This window comes from Diadema setosum, chromosome 15, assembly GCF_964275005.1.
Source record: "Diadema setosum chromosome 15, eeDiaSeto1, whole genome shotgun sequence".
Classification (NCBI taxonomy): Eukaryota; Metazoa; Echinodermata; class Echinoidea; order Diadematoida; family Diadematidae; genus Diadema; species Diadema setosum.
In genome coordinates, this window is record NC_092699.1 from 13133541 (window position 1) to 13149712 (window position 16172).

A 16172-nucleotide genomic window follows, 5' to 3' on the forward strand; every position below is an offset into this window, starting at 1 on the left:
CATTGTCCATTTTGTTTTAAGCCACCAAATTTTGACAGAAGGTAAGGACAAGATACATCTCAAGACAAACTGAAAATTTCAGTATGTCAACCAAACTGACATATGTTGTCCCTTTACAGAGAATCCTAATATGCAACTTTGTGGGGTTTTAGCTGAATGGCCACATACATTGTACATGTATTATGGAATATGTTACACAAAGAATCTGTTACTGATAAGGAAACTTTGGTGTGCAAGAGTGTTGATGGAATAATGATCAAATTCATTCAGATTATGGCACATTCAAATTAGTGTATAATGTATCAAGAAAAAATAAACATGTACGGATTTATGTCTGCAATACATATCAGAACCCTATACGATTGTTGCATAAAGTAAATACACTGTACACTACCATATTGATTCTGTCTCGTGCCATTGCACATGGATACCATGTATTGCTGAAATTGAATTACAGTGGAAACTTGATATAAAGAGAGTACCTGATATAACAAACTAATTTCTCCAGTCCTGATTAATTTATTTCCCTTGTTGCACTGTTAATTGACAACTGATAACAAAATATCTGATATAAAGAACAAATTGTCTTGATCGGAAGGATCTCATTACACTAAATTTCCACTGTTATGGAAAGTACATACTGTAAAAGTGGATATCTTCGCACGACTAATTTTGTTTTTAATAGTTTTTAATTCCGTGGAATCATGACAATAAGTACAGGAACATATTGCAAGCAAAATTATTCATGTTCTTTTATTTCTGCGCTAGTTTCTGGTTGCGCGAAATGTGCGAAAATTTCAACACCGCAAAAATTTCCACTTTTACAGTAATACCTCAACCTCACATTGGAAGTTTCTCATACCTCTATTTTCTTTGGACTTACAAAGTATCATGCATTAAGAGCCATATATTGCAAAAGAAATTTATGCATACCAGCATACACTAAAATGATAGGAATGTTTACGGAAGACAACTCTTATCTTAGCACTTGAGCCACTGGAGTGGGCAAGTAGAAGATATTCATCTCATTGCTAGATGTTGCAAACGGGTCTAGGGCACTTACCCCCTGGGGAATTACCCCGGACCCTCCCCGTGGCCCTAATCTTAATCCTAATCCTGAACCTAAGCATAACCCTAACCCATACTCCTAATCCTAACCCTAACCCTAATCTTTACTCTATCCTTACCATTAAGCAGTATTTAGCCGGGGGATAATTGCAAACATAAGACTTTGCACATACTCATACATACTTCTAACACTCGTCCAAAAGCTCTGGATCCAGCTTCAGGGACACAATGGGTAGATAACTAGCATGTGATTGCATGGGACGTAATACTGTAGATGAAAACATTGCAGAGACACAAAGTGTCTCCTCAAGGTCATGTTTAATATTCAAAGTGACTATGAGCCTGCAATGTCTCCGAAAAGCTGGATATATCTACATTCTAGATCACATTTCTGTTCTTATTCTTATCATTATCTTTGTCATTATCACTTGGATCATTACTCTATAATTGTTATCAAGATAAATATCTATATATATATTTTTTTTATTTTTTTTTTTGCATAAACATGATTACTTGCAATAAACAGAGGTGAAAATGTTGCAAGTCAAAGAAAACAGGCACTTGAAAAAAAAAGAAAGTGAATAATATCAACAATATGTGAGTCAAATATTAACAACATTAAATCTTTCTCTATATTGCAGATAGATTTAACACTCCCTGTTATGACTAAAACGTGACATATTTTAACTTCAAAGCAAAGTCTTGAAAACAAAGTCAAGAAAGTAAATAATGCTATCTAATATACAACTTGGTACAAACAAGTATTCATATGCATGAAAGTTAATGGTCTCTACTTCAAATCAGCAACTCCCAGCCAATGGAATAGCAGTAAAAACAGTTTCCTTTCCAAGCTGTGCCATCCTGCCAGAGGTTTTGTACACAACACTTCATTAACACTGTGATACTGCTGGCCAATTGGGTGTGAATTGAAGATTTGTGTAGGACCATTACTGGATGAATGGTTAAGTCGTAATGTTGTGGAAAAGTGCTCACTTGTTGTTTTGTTTGTTTGTTTGTTTTATCAATACTGCTGTCTATATGCATTCAGATTCGAAATATTTTTGGTCTCCTCCATGACTGCAACAAGAACAGAATGAACAAAGAGAGAAACAAACAAACAGCAAGATAAAATATAACAACCTTCATTACTTCTGGTGAGCAGTCAAATCGTACAACAGCATTAGCCCATAGAATCTGTGACGGAAGGCATGGCCATGACGGTTGGACTCATGCATGATGTAAGGAGGTGTTTGTGAGTACACCCTCCCTACAGCTTCCCTCTCAGTTCAGCCAGCTGCTGACTCTCCCGGAGAGCTCTGGGATAGTTGATCGTCCTTGCACACCAGTCACTGGGAACGCTGTTCAAGCCATTCTGCATCAGTTGGAGAGAACATAGCAAAGAGAATTATCCCACTACTCCCTGATTTAGGGGAAACGGTCTGAATGCATCAACACAATGGTATTAACTTCATAAAGAAAAAGGGTTAAGTAAATGCATCATTGTACGGGTACATTTTGCAGCACAAAGTCTAATAACTTGATATTCATACAAGCCTACAACTTCCATGAAGCTCTCAATTCAAAGCTCACATTTCTGTGCAATAAGCTTCATATACAGTGGACCGCAATATCTCTATACAAAAATGTATTCACTTTACAGGCTTTAAAGGCATAATTTACCATTTGCAGATGAAACAAAAATCAAGCATTAGTGCTTCAAAATAGTTCTAACATGTGAGTTAGGGGTAGAAAAAAACAATGTAAAAATTTTAACCAGTATAATCAACGTTAAGTATTGTTAAATATACAAAATGTGAACAATAGTTATAATAAAAATGTTTCCAGACTAAGCCGTCTACAGTTATGGTTTAATGAGAAAAATAATGATATCTCCTTATATTTTAGGCTTTGTTGCAAAAATTTTATATGGTAGGATGTTTTGTGATACAACTGACCTACATTGTCATATGCATCAAATGTGATATCTTGAATAATAATTTTTAAATCACTGCTCCCAAAGGTAAACAGGACCTTCAAGTTTCATTTTTGTTACATTGTACATCAAATAATACTAAGCCATAATGCAGGGAAGGTACCCCCAAAATACAACAGTTCCTTCACAGCAACAAACATACATAGGATTTTTGAAACACTGAACAAATTTTAATACATTGTACATGCTTCTTCCCCTGAATATAAGCACATTATAGTTGTCAAGCATCTTATTACCTGGTACTCCATCTCAGCCATAATGTGCTAATGCACCAAGTTGTCTTGAGGATATAATATATGAAGAATTTTCAGAACAAATTTATTTCACCTTCCTACTGGAGTGTGGAGCGCTTGTACGCTTTCAATGAGTTTTTGTATCCCATCAACCCAAGCATTAGTCCCATGGGTCTTTTATTTTTCACTTGAAATATCAATATAAACAATTTGTCCTTTCCCCTACACTTTGCAGCCTTGGGGCTGTTAAAAGAGTACATGTATAAATCCCATGAGACCAGTACCTAAAAAAGCTACATACGTTTTCATCAAATGGGAAATTCATGATAATGGCAGGCTTTATAATAATGCAGATACATGTACCTGATACGCAACTTTGTGTAACATCCATGTGTGGGACAGTCACACCTGACAAACGTTAATGATTCCACTCCATTCCTTCATCGCAAAAGAGCAGGGTGCAAACCTCGGTGAAGTGGTATGCCCTAAGTACATACAGTCGACCTTGTCTATGTCAAATCTATTTGAACTGAAGAAATAGCTTCAACTTAGAGAACATTAGACTCACGAGGGATTAAAATCAATGCAAAAAAAGAAAAAAAGAAGAAGAGCAGGACATGAAAAGACCTTTGTCTTAGGTGATCATTTGACTTATGCGAGATCAACTTAAAGCAAGGTTAATTGTAGTTACCCTACGTAAGACCAACTAGTGGAGGTATAAATGCGGGCTATTCAGTCATCTTGTCGGATGGAAAATGGGAACACAAAAACTCACTCTGGCTGCTAGGCACGCTCCAATGAAAGCGGAGCGACTGGCGTTACAGCCCCCTGCACGCATAGTGGTGCGGATCCCCTCGACAAAGTCAGTACTGTTGAGGAGTCCGTGCACAGCGGACTGGAACGCCCCAGGCAAATCTGTCATTTTGATGAAACAAATAATAATCAGCATCAATACGAGCTCCTCTGTCACTTCTTACAGCTAATCAACACTCAAGTTGCATTCGCTTAAAATAAACATATTTTCATCATAGCTCTAAAACACGAGTCAGTGTAGGAAAAATAATTAATCGCCAGTCTTGACTGAATTATGTTTAAAGCTAATTAAAGGATATTTTTTTTAATAACTATTATGTTGGACATACAAAGCCTTCACTGTCATAAGATATTCACTAATCACTTACAGTTAATGGTGTGACAGAGATACCTATGATATCCTTTAGACTCGCTATATAACCATGGGATAAAGATGGGTAAAGAACAGATGACACTTCATTAAATTTTGGAAATTCAATTATTCATTTGCTGTTCTGAGTAAAGTGTTATTTTGTCTCGTTTGAGGTTTTCTTTTGTTTTTGTGTCACCTACTTATTTTGAAAGGCCTTCTAATAGAACTACTATTATACTACCATCACTTAACATTATCACCCTTGCCATAATTACTATTGCTCTCAGCATCTATACAAGTTATACCACATATTACTACATCTTCTTCTGCTATTACAATTCTTACAATAAGCTTTAAAGAGAAGTAAATGGTGGCTGAAGTTGAGGGGAACAAATGGTTGGAGTTCCTCTCTGCCACAAAGTACACAATATGCAAATTTGTTTTGGATGTGGTTCACTATGCATACTTTTTCACCCAGCTGACCACTGACCATTTTGCTACAGCTGTACTGTACCTAAAACAAGATTTTTCTCCATAATTTCATGGAGGTTACTTGTATGGTGATGGCATTTTGTTACTGAGGTGAGCCTCTCTCCTTCATTCACCTCAGTTGTTCTTGAACAGTTTGGTGGCTGCAGCAAAATGAGGGACAGACTCATTCTGCCTGACATTCTCCAGGAAACCAATGATGGCCCGGTCCAAGGAATGGGCGTTGGACCGCTGGGGATTTCGCAGCTCCTTCAACACCGACTCCACCGCGTTACCATCGCTGCCATGGAGTATGTAGTGCTCCATGATTCTTTAATTAACAGAGTTGGGAAGAAGGGAATAAACCAAGGCATGTAGGTCACTTAAAATGGCAACCATTGACTTTGGCACCAAGCATTTGAACAAGATGATGAGAGAGTTTTTCAACTGCTCGACAAGCATTTGATAAGTTTTATCACTAAGTTAGAGGACAAGTTCATGTGTGCTACATGTATGTCATGTTATCACCTTCACCAATGAAATCAAAGTCATGTTTCATCACACAATAAATGATAGGAATCTATGTATATGCAATTCACTGATTTTTACATGCTTGTTAACCTGTTAAAGACTAGTCCCAAGAATACTTGGGCAGGTGCCTATAGCAAAAGTGTGCTATAGGAAAATCATCTCTCCCCAGTGGTCTACAATGTAACAGTGTCAAAGAACATCTACACAAAACTGACCTTCAGACAAGGATAGTAAAAAAGAATCAAAAGCAACAGAAATAGACAGAAGTGACAGAAATTAGCTACTCATTATTGTGTGCAGTACCTGGCAGCAACCAGACTGTGCACAATGGCTTCATCAGCTGTCATGGTAACAGAGACAGCCTCCTCCACTTTGTCCAGCATCTCCGGTCTGCCTGCATAGAGGGCTGCTACAGGGACAACTTGGATGATGGCGTGCATATCCTTACTCCTCTCACTTCCTGAAAAAGAGAGAGAGTGTTTGAAGGGAAAAGGCTAAGAGAAAGGAACTTTACAGGTTACTATAGTAAATCATAAACATCTTCTTTTAGTGATAACACCTTTCCAGAACAACTTGATAAATTTAGCTTGATTTCTTATGCTGCTACTGCATTGTCTTTGTCTTTGCCTTGCATTATCATCAAATGACAGTTTTTAATTGAAATGAAGTTACACAAATCTACATATAGAGCGGGGTTAACTATCCATATAAACAATTTGGTTATTCCAGAACATTCATGCCCGTAGACTGTGAGACGATCTCTACTGGTTATTCCAGAACATTCCATGCCCGTAGACTGTGAGACAATCTCTACTGGTTATTCCAGAACATTCCATGCCTGTTTAGACTAAGAAAAAATCTCTACTGACCTGTTTCCTCCATGCCAGCTTCATATTTCTTCATGAAGTCCTTTATGACCTGGTTGCGCCACGCTGCCTGGATGGGGAAACCCTTGCGCACGCCAGACTTCATGACATATTTGGCATTCGCTGAATCCTCGTACTCGGTGTCTGGGCCAAAATATCGGTATTGCGTCTTTGCAAAGTCTTTGGTGTCTAGCCCTGTTGGATAAAGCATCAGTCAGAAATCTGTAAAACCAGATAGCTAGCAAAAAATGATCTCTTGGACATTCTGTTCTTTCAGATCTCTTCTTGTTTGATTCTTTCGATTTATTTTTTTATCCTGCCCTTGGTTCATATAACGGTATTTCATACATACATTATTCTTTAGAACTTGTGAATTGAAATACAGTGCACTCCCGTTATAACGAACACGGTTATAACGAAATTCCGGTTACAACGAAATAAAATTTAGGGCCGCAACATTATCAACTCTATGTATTTTTATTGTTTATTCATTCGGTTATAACGAAATTTCGTTACAACGAAAGAAAACTGCCGGTCCCGAGGACTTCGTTATAACGGGAGTCCACTGTATATTAATTTTTTCGCCAAAATCAAGAAGCTCTGGCCTAATTCAGCTTGGGAGATCCAATGAACTATATAGGAACTGCAATGTCTGCTAGGTATGCATGTTGGCTTGTCTTTAAACTATCCTCAGCAGCTTGCTTGCTTGAGACTACAATGTAGGGTTAAGAAGGTGAAAGAAGTCTGCTCACCTCCACACCTGACCAGTGATTCAAGAAGGGCCAGAGTCTGGTCCCCATAGCATGTGTTCTTGCCAGTCTCGATGCAGTAGAAGGGATTAGCCGATGGCACTCGAAACTCAGGATTCTCAGAGCGGCTCAGCACATCCTTCAGTTTGTTGAGATTGTAGATCCAATGGATAGGCTGAGCTGCATTCAGAGAAAAAGACACATGATCATGTTTGAACTTCTTCTTGCAAACAGCCAGCACTAATATAATTCATACAGTAATCAAAAAGGTAAGATGGAGAGTTTTCATTACACAATTGTTCTTCTGCAATCTATTTGATCCAAGCATTCTGCACAAACTGAAGGTAAAGTTAGACATGTGAGATTTTCCTTAAGAAAACAGTTCACATTACAATTATGTGTATTACTTTGGCCCAATACACTAAAATGTGTGAAACAATGAGTATTACAAGGGAATACACAGGATTACATAGGGTATCACCACTTTGGCCCCCCCCCCACTTTTTTTTTTTTTTACCCCAGAAGTGGCACTAGAAAGTGTGAGCGTGGTAAGGCCTTTTGTTTTTTGCGCTGAAGGCCTCTTTTTTTTTTTCTTTTTTTTTTTTGCTTGTTAGCTGATGAAACCCGGAAGTCCCCCCCCCCCCCCCCCACCCCCTCCCACTTTTGAAAACATGGTGCCAGCCATTTCGATAGCTTTTTGTGTACAACTGTACCTTGGTTATTTCTCTGGTAGCCGTGGCACAACAGTTGGCAAAAAAAAAAAAAAATGCATATTTACACTTATTTTCCCCATCAAATGCAATGTGAATACATACTCTCTCTCTCTCTCACACACACACTGTTTTTCCAGACTGTCTTCCTCTCCTTCCCTTTGGGTGCGTTCGAGCGCTCTCCTAAAGCAAACTGTACCGTACCGTACCCGCGCCAGAGGAGCATTCGAACGCTCCTAAAGTGTACCCTACCGTACTGTACCGAGCCAAAAGTGGACCACTTCCCAATGTGCTCCAAAAGCGTACCAAAGCGTACCAAAAGTTCGTTGTAAAGCATGCGCGTATTTATGCGCATACGTCACAATGCAAAGACATCATTCTCTTTGTTCGGGACAGCTGTAAGTAGGTCAAGCGCCAGGGGTGAATGACATTCTTGCTACAAACAAGCGTGACCTTTCTAAAAATAACTCGTGAGTACGCTTTCTCCACAGAGCGCTCGAACGCTCCAAAATTGGCATGGTATGGTACGGTACGCTTTAGTTCAGTTCGCTTTGGTTCGCTTTAGAGCGCTCGAACGCACCCTTTGACAATCCTTCCCCTTGATCCTCATCCAAAAGAGACTAACCGGCTGCATCTCCTACAAGAGCACCAACAATAGCTGCTATTGCCCTCTGGTTCACCACATCAGCTGCTGCCATGATGACTGATTACTGGCAGTATTGATCCATCTATTATGAAATATATAATATACATAACATGGGTTAAAAATTAATAACATTAGATCCTGGGTAGCTTGCAATTCCTTATACTTTGAGTTCATCACTTCTGATTGAGCTGCTGAGAACTACAACTTTTGAAGCATAACTAGGGGTTCAAGAAGATTGAATTAAATTTTGGTAATATCACATGACTTGATCAGCTGAGGGCTGCAGATTTGAAGACTGTATTACAGTAGTCCATGTTCTATCTGGCAAACCCATTCCAGAGCTTTCCAACTTCCGGGAATTTATGAAACAATGAATGCACTCATGATCATGGATTTTTTTTTCCCACTCAATCTCTCACTTTTACTTTGAAACACAGAGGCCAGTAAGATTGGGCAATCAAGGACTCATAGAGCTGCCTCATTCACAAGTCTGTCACTGACTGTGCAATAATCTCAGTTAGTTTTGCTTTTTTGTTTTTTCAGTCTGAACTGAAATCAAATTGTATCATTGAAACTAGCCTGTTCCCAAAGAAAAAGAGCCAAAAACTCCTTACAGATCAGAGTTTGTTTGCTTTTTCTACTTTTTCTCTCACAAACTCAGGGAGTTGACAGTCATTTCCAGAGCTCACCAGAGGTCAACGGTCGGGCTAAATTCCAATAAATAAAACCTTGGCAAAAAGACAAAAAAAAAAAATATATGACTTTGAAAAGATCATATGACGAAGCACATAACTTCACAGCATACACATCAAAAGATGCATCATGCCACTCAATTGGAGGGCAGAGAATCACATGGTAAGACTACATACAGTACTGCACTGTACACTTGTAGTACAGTATGTAGTACAGTTCTGTACTATGTATGGTTGGACCTACTACTTATCGACCGCCTAATGTTTATTTGCTTGATAAGAATATTTAACACTGAAATTCACGTAAAAAACTGGACCTACGTGATTGAGAAAATCCAGCACTATCAAATGCCGTTGTTCCCTTTCATTTGTTTCAGTGCAAAAATATCACCGTCGAACTTGCGTGGCCTCGTTTCAGCTCCCCGCGGTAAAGCTCCTTATTGAGATCGACCGCTGTTTTTGCATTGACAATGCACGCAAACCGAGTTGTATTGAACACCGTCTTGTACGAAGCTTTTTAGAAACTTCCATAGACATTACATTACGATTCGGTGAAAATATGCATTCGAAATTTTGTCCTTGATTAAAACCATCAATTAACAGTGAATTTTCGCGTTTTCCCACACCATCCTCATCAACGGTCAAAGCCAATCCATTTTTATGTGCTCTGTGCGCAGTGAAGTGTGTACTAAGCGCTCTGTGCGCCAATGTATACGCGGTTGGTTTCAAAAAGGGTGGTCGATATGTAGTAGGGCTACCATACACCAACAGCCCAACAGATTTACGTTTTGTACAGCTATAAACTACAACGTAGGGTGATTGACTGCCTTACTCGCCCTTAGCTACTGCCTCTACCACAATCAGAGACTCACTAACACTGAAATACAGTAGATCTAATCTCTTCTTTTGGTTTGATGTCAGTCAGCAAAACACACCAATGATTTTGCATTGAATTTGAATTAGGCCTAGAAGGTCTTTTTTTTTTTTTTTTTTAGTGAAACAAAAACCAATGTCACTAATATGTAATATGAGCGAGATGGCCAGGCTAATTCAGGTCAAATTGCATCTGGACAAAACAGGCTAATTTCAAAAAAAAATATAATAATAATAATAACAATAATAAATAAATAAAAATAAATAAAAAATAAATAACATACAGGCAAAACTTCCTTATGTCCCCCCTCCCCCACCCACACCCCACCTGCACTTGCCAACTCTGTGACTGTGAGTCGGTGCAGCATCCATGCATAAAACAGTAACGCTAAAGCGATCAGTGTTTGAGTGGTAAATTTATGCCAAAATTAGTTTAGTGAGCTGAGGAGGGGGAGACATATTTATCAGTAAATATGCCTAACTAAAACTAAAAGTTAAATTTACACATGAAAGATCAAAGCACTGACATTACCTACCTACCTACCACCAGCTAACGTAAAAGCTGCCGAACAAGCTCGCTTGCGAAGCTGTGAAGAGCGTGCCAACACCAGTTTGTTGTTGTGCTTGAGGGTACGGGTGTGGGTCCCTAGCTGGCTTCGCCTTGGGTCTTACTTGTGGGCATGCGAATATTTTTATTAGAGCTTCTAACTCAAAAATAAGTGTGCCGCAACCGACTCGACAGCTCAGGTCCAAGCAGATTCAGCTGGCTGTCAGAGCGTTGGCGACTACTTTATTGTGAGCCTGCCATTCACGCCACTACAGCCAACAAAAAGTCCCTATGAATTCGGCTAAGCCGCCTTGTCATGTTGATGTTGCATAACCAGTCAGACCGCAACGTCCTGAAAAGCCTTCGCATTTATCGTACGCGTATGCATGGACCTCGCGGACATGAATACGTAATGAGCTGGGAGACCACATTTTTAGAGTGTCTGTAAATCTAAACGACATTATCAATCTTCATGATTTATATATCGATAAAAAGCTGAAGAGTTGTACTTTGATGAAATTTGACCACTTGAAAGGTTATGACATATGAAATATACTGAACAAGGAAATTATAAAACACAAAATTTGCATATTTTCCATTCTTCTTAAGGGGTACACTAGACCGACGAAATTAAGGTGGACCAAAATGGAAGAGGTATAAAATGAAAGAGGAAATATCATTCTATGAAAACATAATGACTTTATGTGGACTGATCCTATGAACGGGTCAGGTTGGCGAATAAATCATTGCGTTGTACAGTTAATTTTTGACGAGATTTCAGTTTGCCGCGAATACGCGTTTCTGATTGGTTAATTCCCTCTGAGTGGCGAGTTGAACGCACCTCGCGGAATGACAGTAAACGTGTACTCTACATAACAGTAATACCCTGTGTGTAGATGACTGTGTAGGACCCTATGGTGTGTGTGTGTGTGCGCGCGCACAATGTGTGTATACGCGCTCAGGTTCAGGCAACTGCAGCAGCTGCTGGTGTAAGATCTCCACGTAAACAACAAGAACAACACTCCACTCTGATCGACGGCTCAACTTTGGCTTGTGCCGGCACAACTAGATAAGAGTAGAGTGCATTAATAAGTAGCATACAAATCAATAATACAAGATCTAGCACTATGTTTGCACACATGAGTTCTTTGGGGCTCTCTTTTTGGTATTAGAATAATTATTCCTTATTAATCCACTGTATACATCGCTGAGTAATTTATCTAATGATACCCTGGGAGCGTATGTATCTCAAATTACCACACTATGATTTTTACTCGACGAGACTTTCAATTTTTATTGTTTTCTAAGCGAGGGACCAATTCAGTTCTTAGTGTGCTGTTATAACAGGTATATCTAAAACGTTGACTATCATTCATGTGGTGATTCAACCTATGAACGGGTCGGGTTGGCAATAAATAGAAAGCCTTGTTCTAATTTGTCTCAGGGTCGTTTGGAAAATATCGATATAATGCAGAGATATGAATAATGATATCATAAGCTCATTTTGTATAATGTAAGCATTAAAAGGTGTGATTTATTTCAAATATTCACAAACCATGTCAATCGGTCACGGATAGTAGATCTTCATGTCGCCAATAAGTGAATCTCGTAGACCATGCACTTTGTCTCTGAATTATCTCGCAAAATCTCGGGTGCTGAGAAGGACATGCGCAAAAACCTGCGCGTACGATAAATTTTTGATTTGAGCTCATTAACAGCAGCGTTGCGGTCTGACTGTAACGTGAAATCCGATCCTCCGATTACATTTTGCGTACATATCGATTAAATTCGCTGTCGCTTGGTGGCGTTGTTGATCTGCGCTGCTCAGTGCTACGGCACCACAGAAAGAGTTCTGTGTACGGCACTGGCGCTGCGTGCTGCTGCTGGCAAGCGGAGTAAGGCCTTACACGGGTAAAAATCCCCATAGAGACGTGTGTTAAAATTCAAATTTCAAAAAATTCTGTAAAATAGCTGGGAGAAATGAGGTGTTTCATGTTCACTAACCTGAATAAGTGAGATATACCCTTTCATCCATCAAATTCTCAAGGCAGGTTCCTCAGCTCAAACTCTGTCCAAGGGTCCGCAAAGCCAGACTACGAGTTCTTGTCACTCAAAAATCACATATTATTTTCGGTACATGCAGCCAATGAATATAGTCCCCTCAAATTCCATCAGAAAAGCTTTCATCTTCCAACCAAAATGCAGTTTGTAGTGGAATTCATACTCAATATCTACAGCTATTCAGTTTTTTTTTTTTTGCCAAACTGCATCACTGATTTTTAATTAATGTTTCTCTTCATTTATTTTGGTACGAATTTGTGAAGGGGTCTGGGACATTCCATTTTATTTACAGGTATGAGCCCTAGAGGTCATATTTTTTTATTGAGTTTTTAACATCATAAATGTGTGTTTGATGACATTTGCCCCTACATCATATGAGAAATTACACACTGAAGGGTTAAATAGCTTCTCAAAGGGACCCTTTTTAAAATGATGCCCTTTGGGTTTTTGTGTTGTTGTTTTTTTTTTTAAATAAGATTTTGCAATATTGATTAGTTCTTCATTATAAGATGAATACATAGATGCAGGCAGTTATCCTTGACTAAGGGATTGTCATCATCACCTTATTGCCTACAAAGTACTTTGATTTATCAAACAGATTGACTTTATGTATTTTCAGCTGTTTCAGTGGTATCCATAACAAAGAAATACATTCAAATACAGCAATCATTCAAAGTTGTGTGGTACTAATCTAATGACTATTATGTACTAAGATCTCGTAGCTCAAGAACATAATAAGAAAGCAAATAATATTGTACTTAAAGGGACTGGGGAGGAGTGTTGGAACCCAAAATGCAAAAGTACTATTTCATGAAGTGAAACAGGCAAAAACAAGGGTCAATGCCTATGAAAGGACTAAGCAATGAAAAAGAATCGATGAAAAATACGGCATTATGAAGATATCTATGATTTTGTGAAGAGCGTTACATGTAACGCTTGTCAAAATCACAGGGGGTCGGCTTAGAGGCTCTCCGTTCAAGTGTTGTTTTTGCCTCCCTCTTTTGTCCGATTTTGGCACAGCGTTGATTTGTTGCCTTCTCCTCGGCGAAAAGCAAGCCCAAGATAGAGTGTACAGCTGTACATCGACGCGCCGCGATCGCGAGGCGAAACCCGGGTGCCTGTTCACTGGCTAGCGAGCGTTATCGGTGCATTTCCCGGCATCCGCCCGGCAGCTAGCTAGCACGGGTCAGCTCGAACTCTGCTGGCTGCGTATATAGGCCTACTTACCGTACCACTCCATCCACACAACAATGGAGCCGCAGGAGGAGAGCGAGAGATCTGTCTCCAAGAAGAGGAAGACCATGAAAACCACTGACAGAGTATGGAGATGGCGACAGAAAAATAAAATGAAGTCAATCCCAATTCCCCTCAAGACACTAGGGGCTGAACGACAGAGATGTCATTTCACTTCTGCTGGATCGGTAATGAATAGTTTGTGAAACTCGGAAGACTTCATTCAGTTCAGTGTGAGTAACAGTCAACTTCAGTTAGGACCTACAATGTTAGTGTATATTGCTGATAGAGATGTCACTTAGAGGATCTACACACACTATACTATTGTTATGAGTAGGCCTAGAATCTAGATTAGTAGTTTTGTTAGGTGTCCTATGCCCCACCCGGAAAGAGTTCCTTATGTCCCCCCCCCCCCCCCCCCGCCAACTTGCACAAAACAAACAAACTAGGCCTAGCATTCTCAGGGGCGGATCCAGGGAGGACCGCAACCGGCGCACGCCCCCCCTTTATTTTTTGTTGAAACAAAAGAAATAAAAAGAAAAAATGGGGGGAGGGGTGCGTGCGCCCCCCATTTAATTTTGTAAACGCGCCCCCTCTTTACGGAATTCCTGGATCCGCCTCTGATTCTACCGATAATAAACCAAATAAAGGTTATGCCATTTATGGGAAGACTTCCCATATTAAACCTTTATTTAGTCCACCATTAGCAAAAAAAAAAAAAAAAAAAAAAAAAAAACAACAACAACAACAGCAACCTATCGAACCATTATTTGTGCAAACTAGTGGGGGGGGGGGGGGGACATAAGGAACTCTTTCCCCACACCCTAACTTGTTTCTATTATGGTAAACTAAAAGATATATCACAATTTGCCTGAGATTTTACTCACATTTGAAGAAAGGCCACATGCAGATTCACAAAGCCAAAGGTGTACCGGAATTCAGAATGCGATTGAGGTAGTATGGTAGGTATCCTAGACCAATGTTCTACCATTCCTAGTCCGAGGCCCTTTTTCTCTGCCAATGTATTAAATAACTGGAATTTTTTTTTTCTGCGTAATGACATATCCCAAATTTGGCTCAACAGTTCTCCTTTTTGAAATGTGCTTCTGGCAATTGCACAAAATCGCTGTTCACATTAAGAAATGGCACGCTAAAGTGTTTTGCATGTAAATACGCGAATTCCTATTTTACCATATTCTGGATTATGTTGCCCTATTCTACCTTCATGTCAAATTATGGGTCTCAAAATTTCGAAATAAGAAAGTTACGACACTCATCAGAACTGCCGTTTGTTACAAATCGGCGATAGGCGAGAAATCCAATTTTACGAAACGACACTGAATGAGTGAAAGTGTCAGCGAAGAGCTGCGTAGAGTGATCATCTGGTCACTCTCGGTTTTTACAAATAGTTTGTGGAGAGTCAACCGTGTATATGTTGTCACGGCAGCTATGATCGCGGACCAAAAACGTGAATTCACATGTTTGGTAAGGTACCGAATTATTGTCTCCGGTTATGGCATTGCAAAAATGTTGATTGAAGTGTATCTATTGTGCGTATACATAAGTGGCTAATGGCGTATATGCATTGCAGCGCAGTTCACTCAGTCCCTAGTGTAGTGGTTAATGGTGTATGCTTTGTAACACAGTAGGTGCTAGTTGTTGAGAAAGGTCTGTCAGATATTATTGTGGCAAATGTGGGTATCTTTTGTAGGGCAACAGCCAGCATCACATTCAAGGACCATCCTGACTAGGCAGCTCAGTGAAGCCAGTGACATCCCCTCTCGTCAGTTGAGACCAGCCCTCCCAGCTACCGAGCTTGATGTCAGAAGCCAGTGAAATTCCCTCTCGTCAGTTTCGACCAGCTACCCAGCTCGGTGAAGCCAGTGACATCTCCTTTCATCAGTTGAAACCAGCCCTCCTAGACCTAGCTAACCAGCTTGATGAAGCCAGTGACCTTCCCTCTCGTCAGTTTCGACCAGCTATACCCAGCTTGGTGAAGCCAGTGATGTCCCCTCTCATCAGTCGAGACCAGCCCTCCCAGCTACCCAGCTTGATGAAGCCAGTGACATCCCCTCTTGCCCATTGAAACCAGCCCTTGCACTGGTACAAAAGGTTTGTACAAACTGTCTTTAATTACCTGGTACATTTTGTTTTAAGACACCTAGATCCAACAACTGTTTTGAACCTGCAAATGAAAATTAATGTTGATATTTAGTAAACAAAACATCAATAAATTGTTCGATTTAACTCTGTGTTCTCAAACGATGCTGTTATTATTCTTGCTGTAATAATTGATAACATTTTTTTTTTGAACCCATAGCTGTGGTAGTGGTTAAT

The 16172-nt window shown here is 39.6% G+C and overlaps 1 protein-coding gene across 3 annotated transcripts in view; it reads right to left on the reverse strand.

Annotated features, from left to right (window-relative positions):
• Positions 1-334: 334 nt before the first annotated feature.
• The window catches only part of LOC140238766 (crystallin J1A-like), a 32921-nt gene continuing 17083 nt past the window's right edge, over positions 335-16172 (reverse strand). The window contains exons 1-8 of one of the 3 annotated variants that reach the window (XM_072318664.1): positions 10539-10826; positions 8409-8511; positions 7077-7253; positions 6328-6519; positions 5762-5918; positions 5065-5258; positions 4070-4209; positions 335-2440 (exon numbers count right to left, since the gene is read on the reverse strand). In XM_072318664.1, coding sequence (XP_072174765.1) covers positions 5066-5258; positions 5762-5918; positions 6328-6519; positions 7077-7253; positions 8409-8481 — 792 coding nt within the window. In that variant the 5' untranslated portion in view covers positions 8482-8511; positions 10539-10826 and the 3' untranslated portion in view covers positions 335-2440; positions 4070-4209; position 5065. Of the gene's footprint in view, positions 2441-4069; positions 4210-5064; positions 5259-5761; positions 5919-6327; positions 6520-7076; positions 7254-8408; positions 8512-10530; positions 10827-16172 lie in introns of those variants that run through there. The other 2 variants (XM_072318663.1, XM_072318665.1) reach the window with 2 other exon arrangements.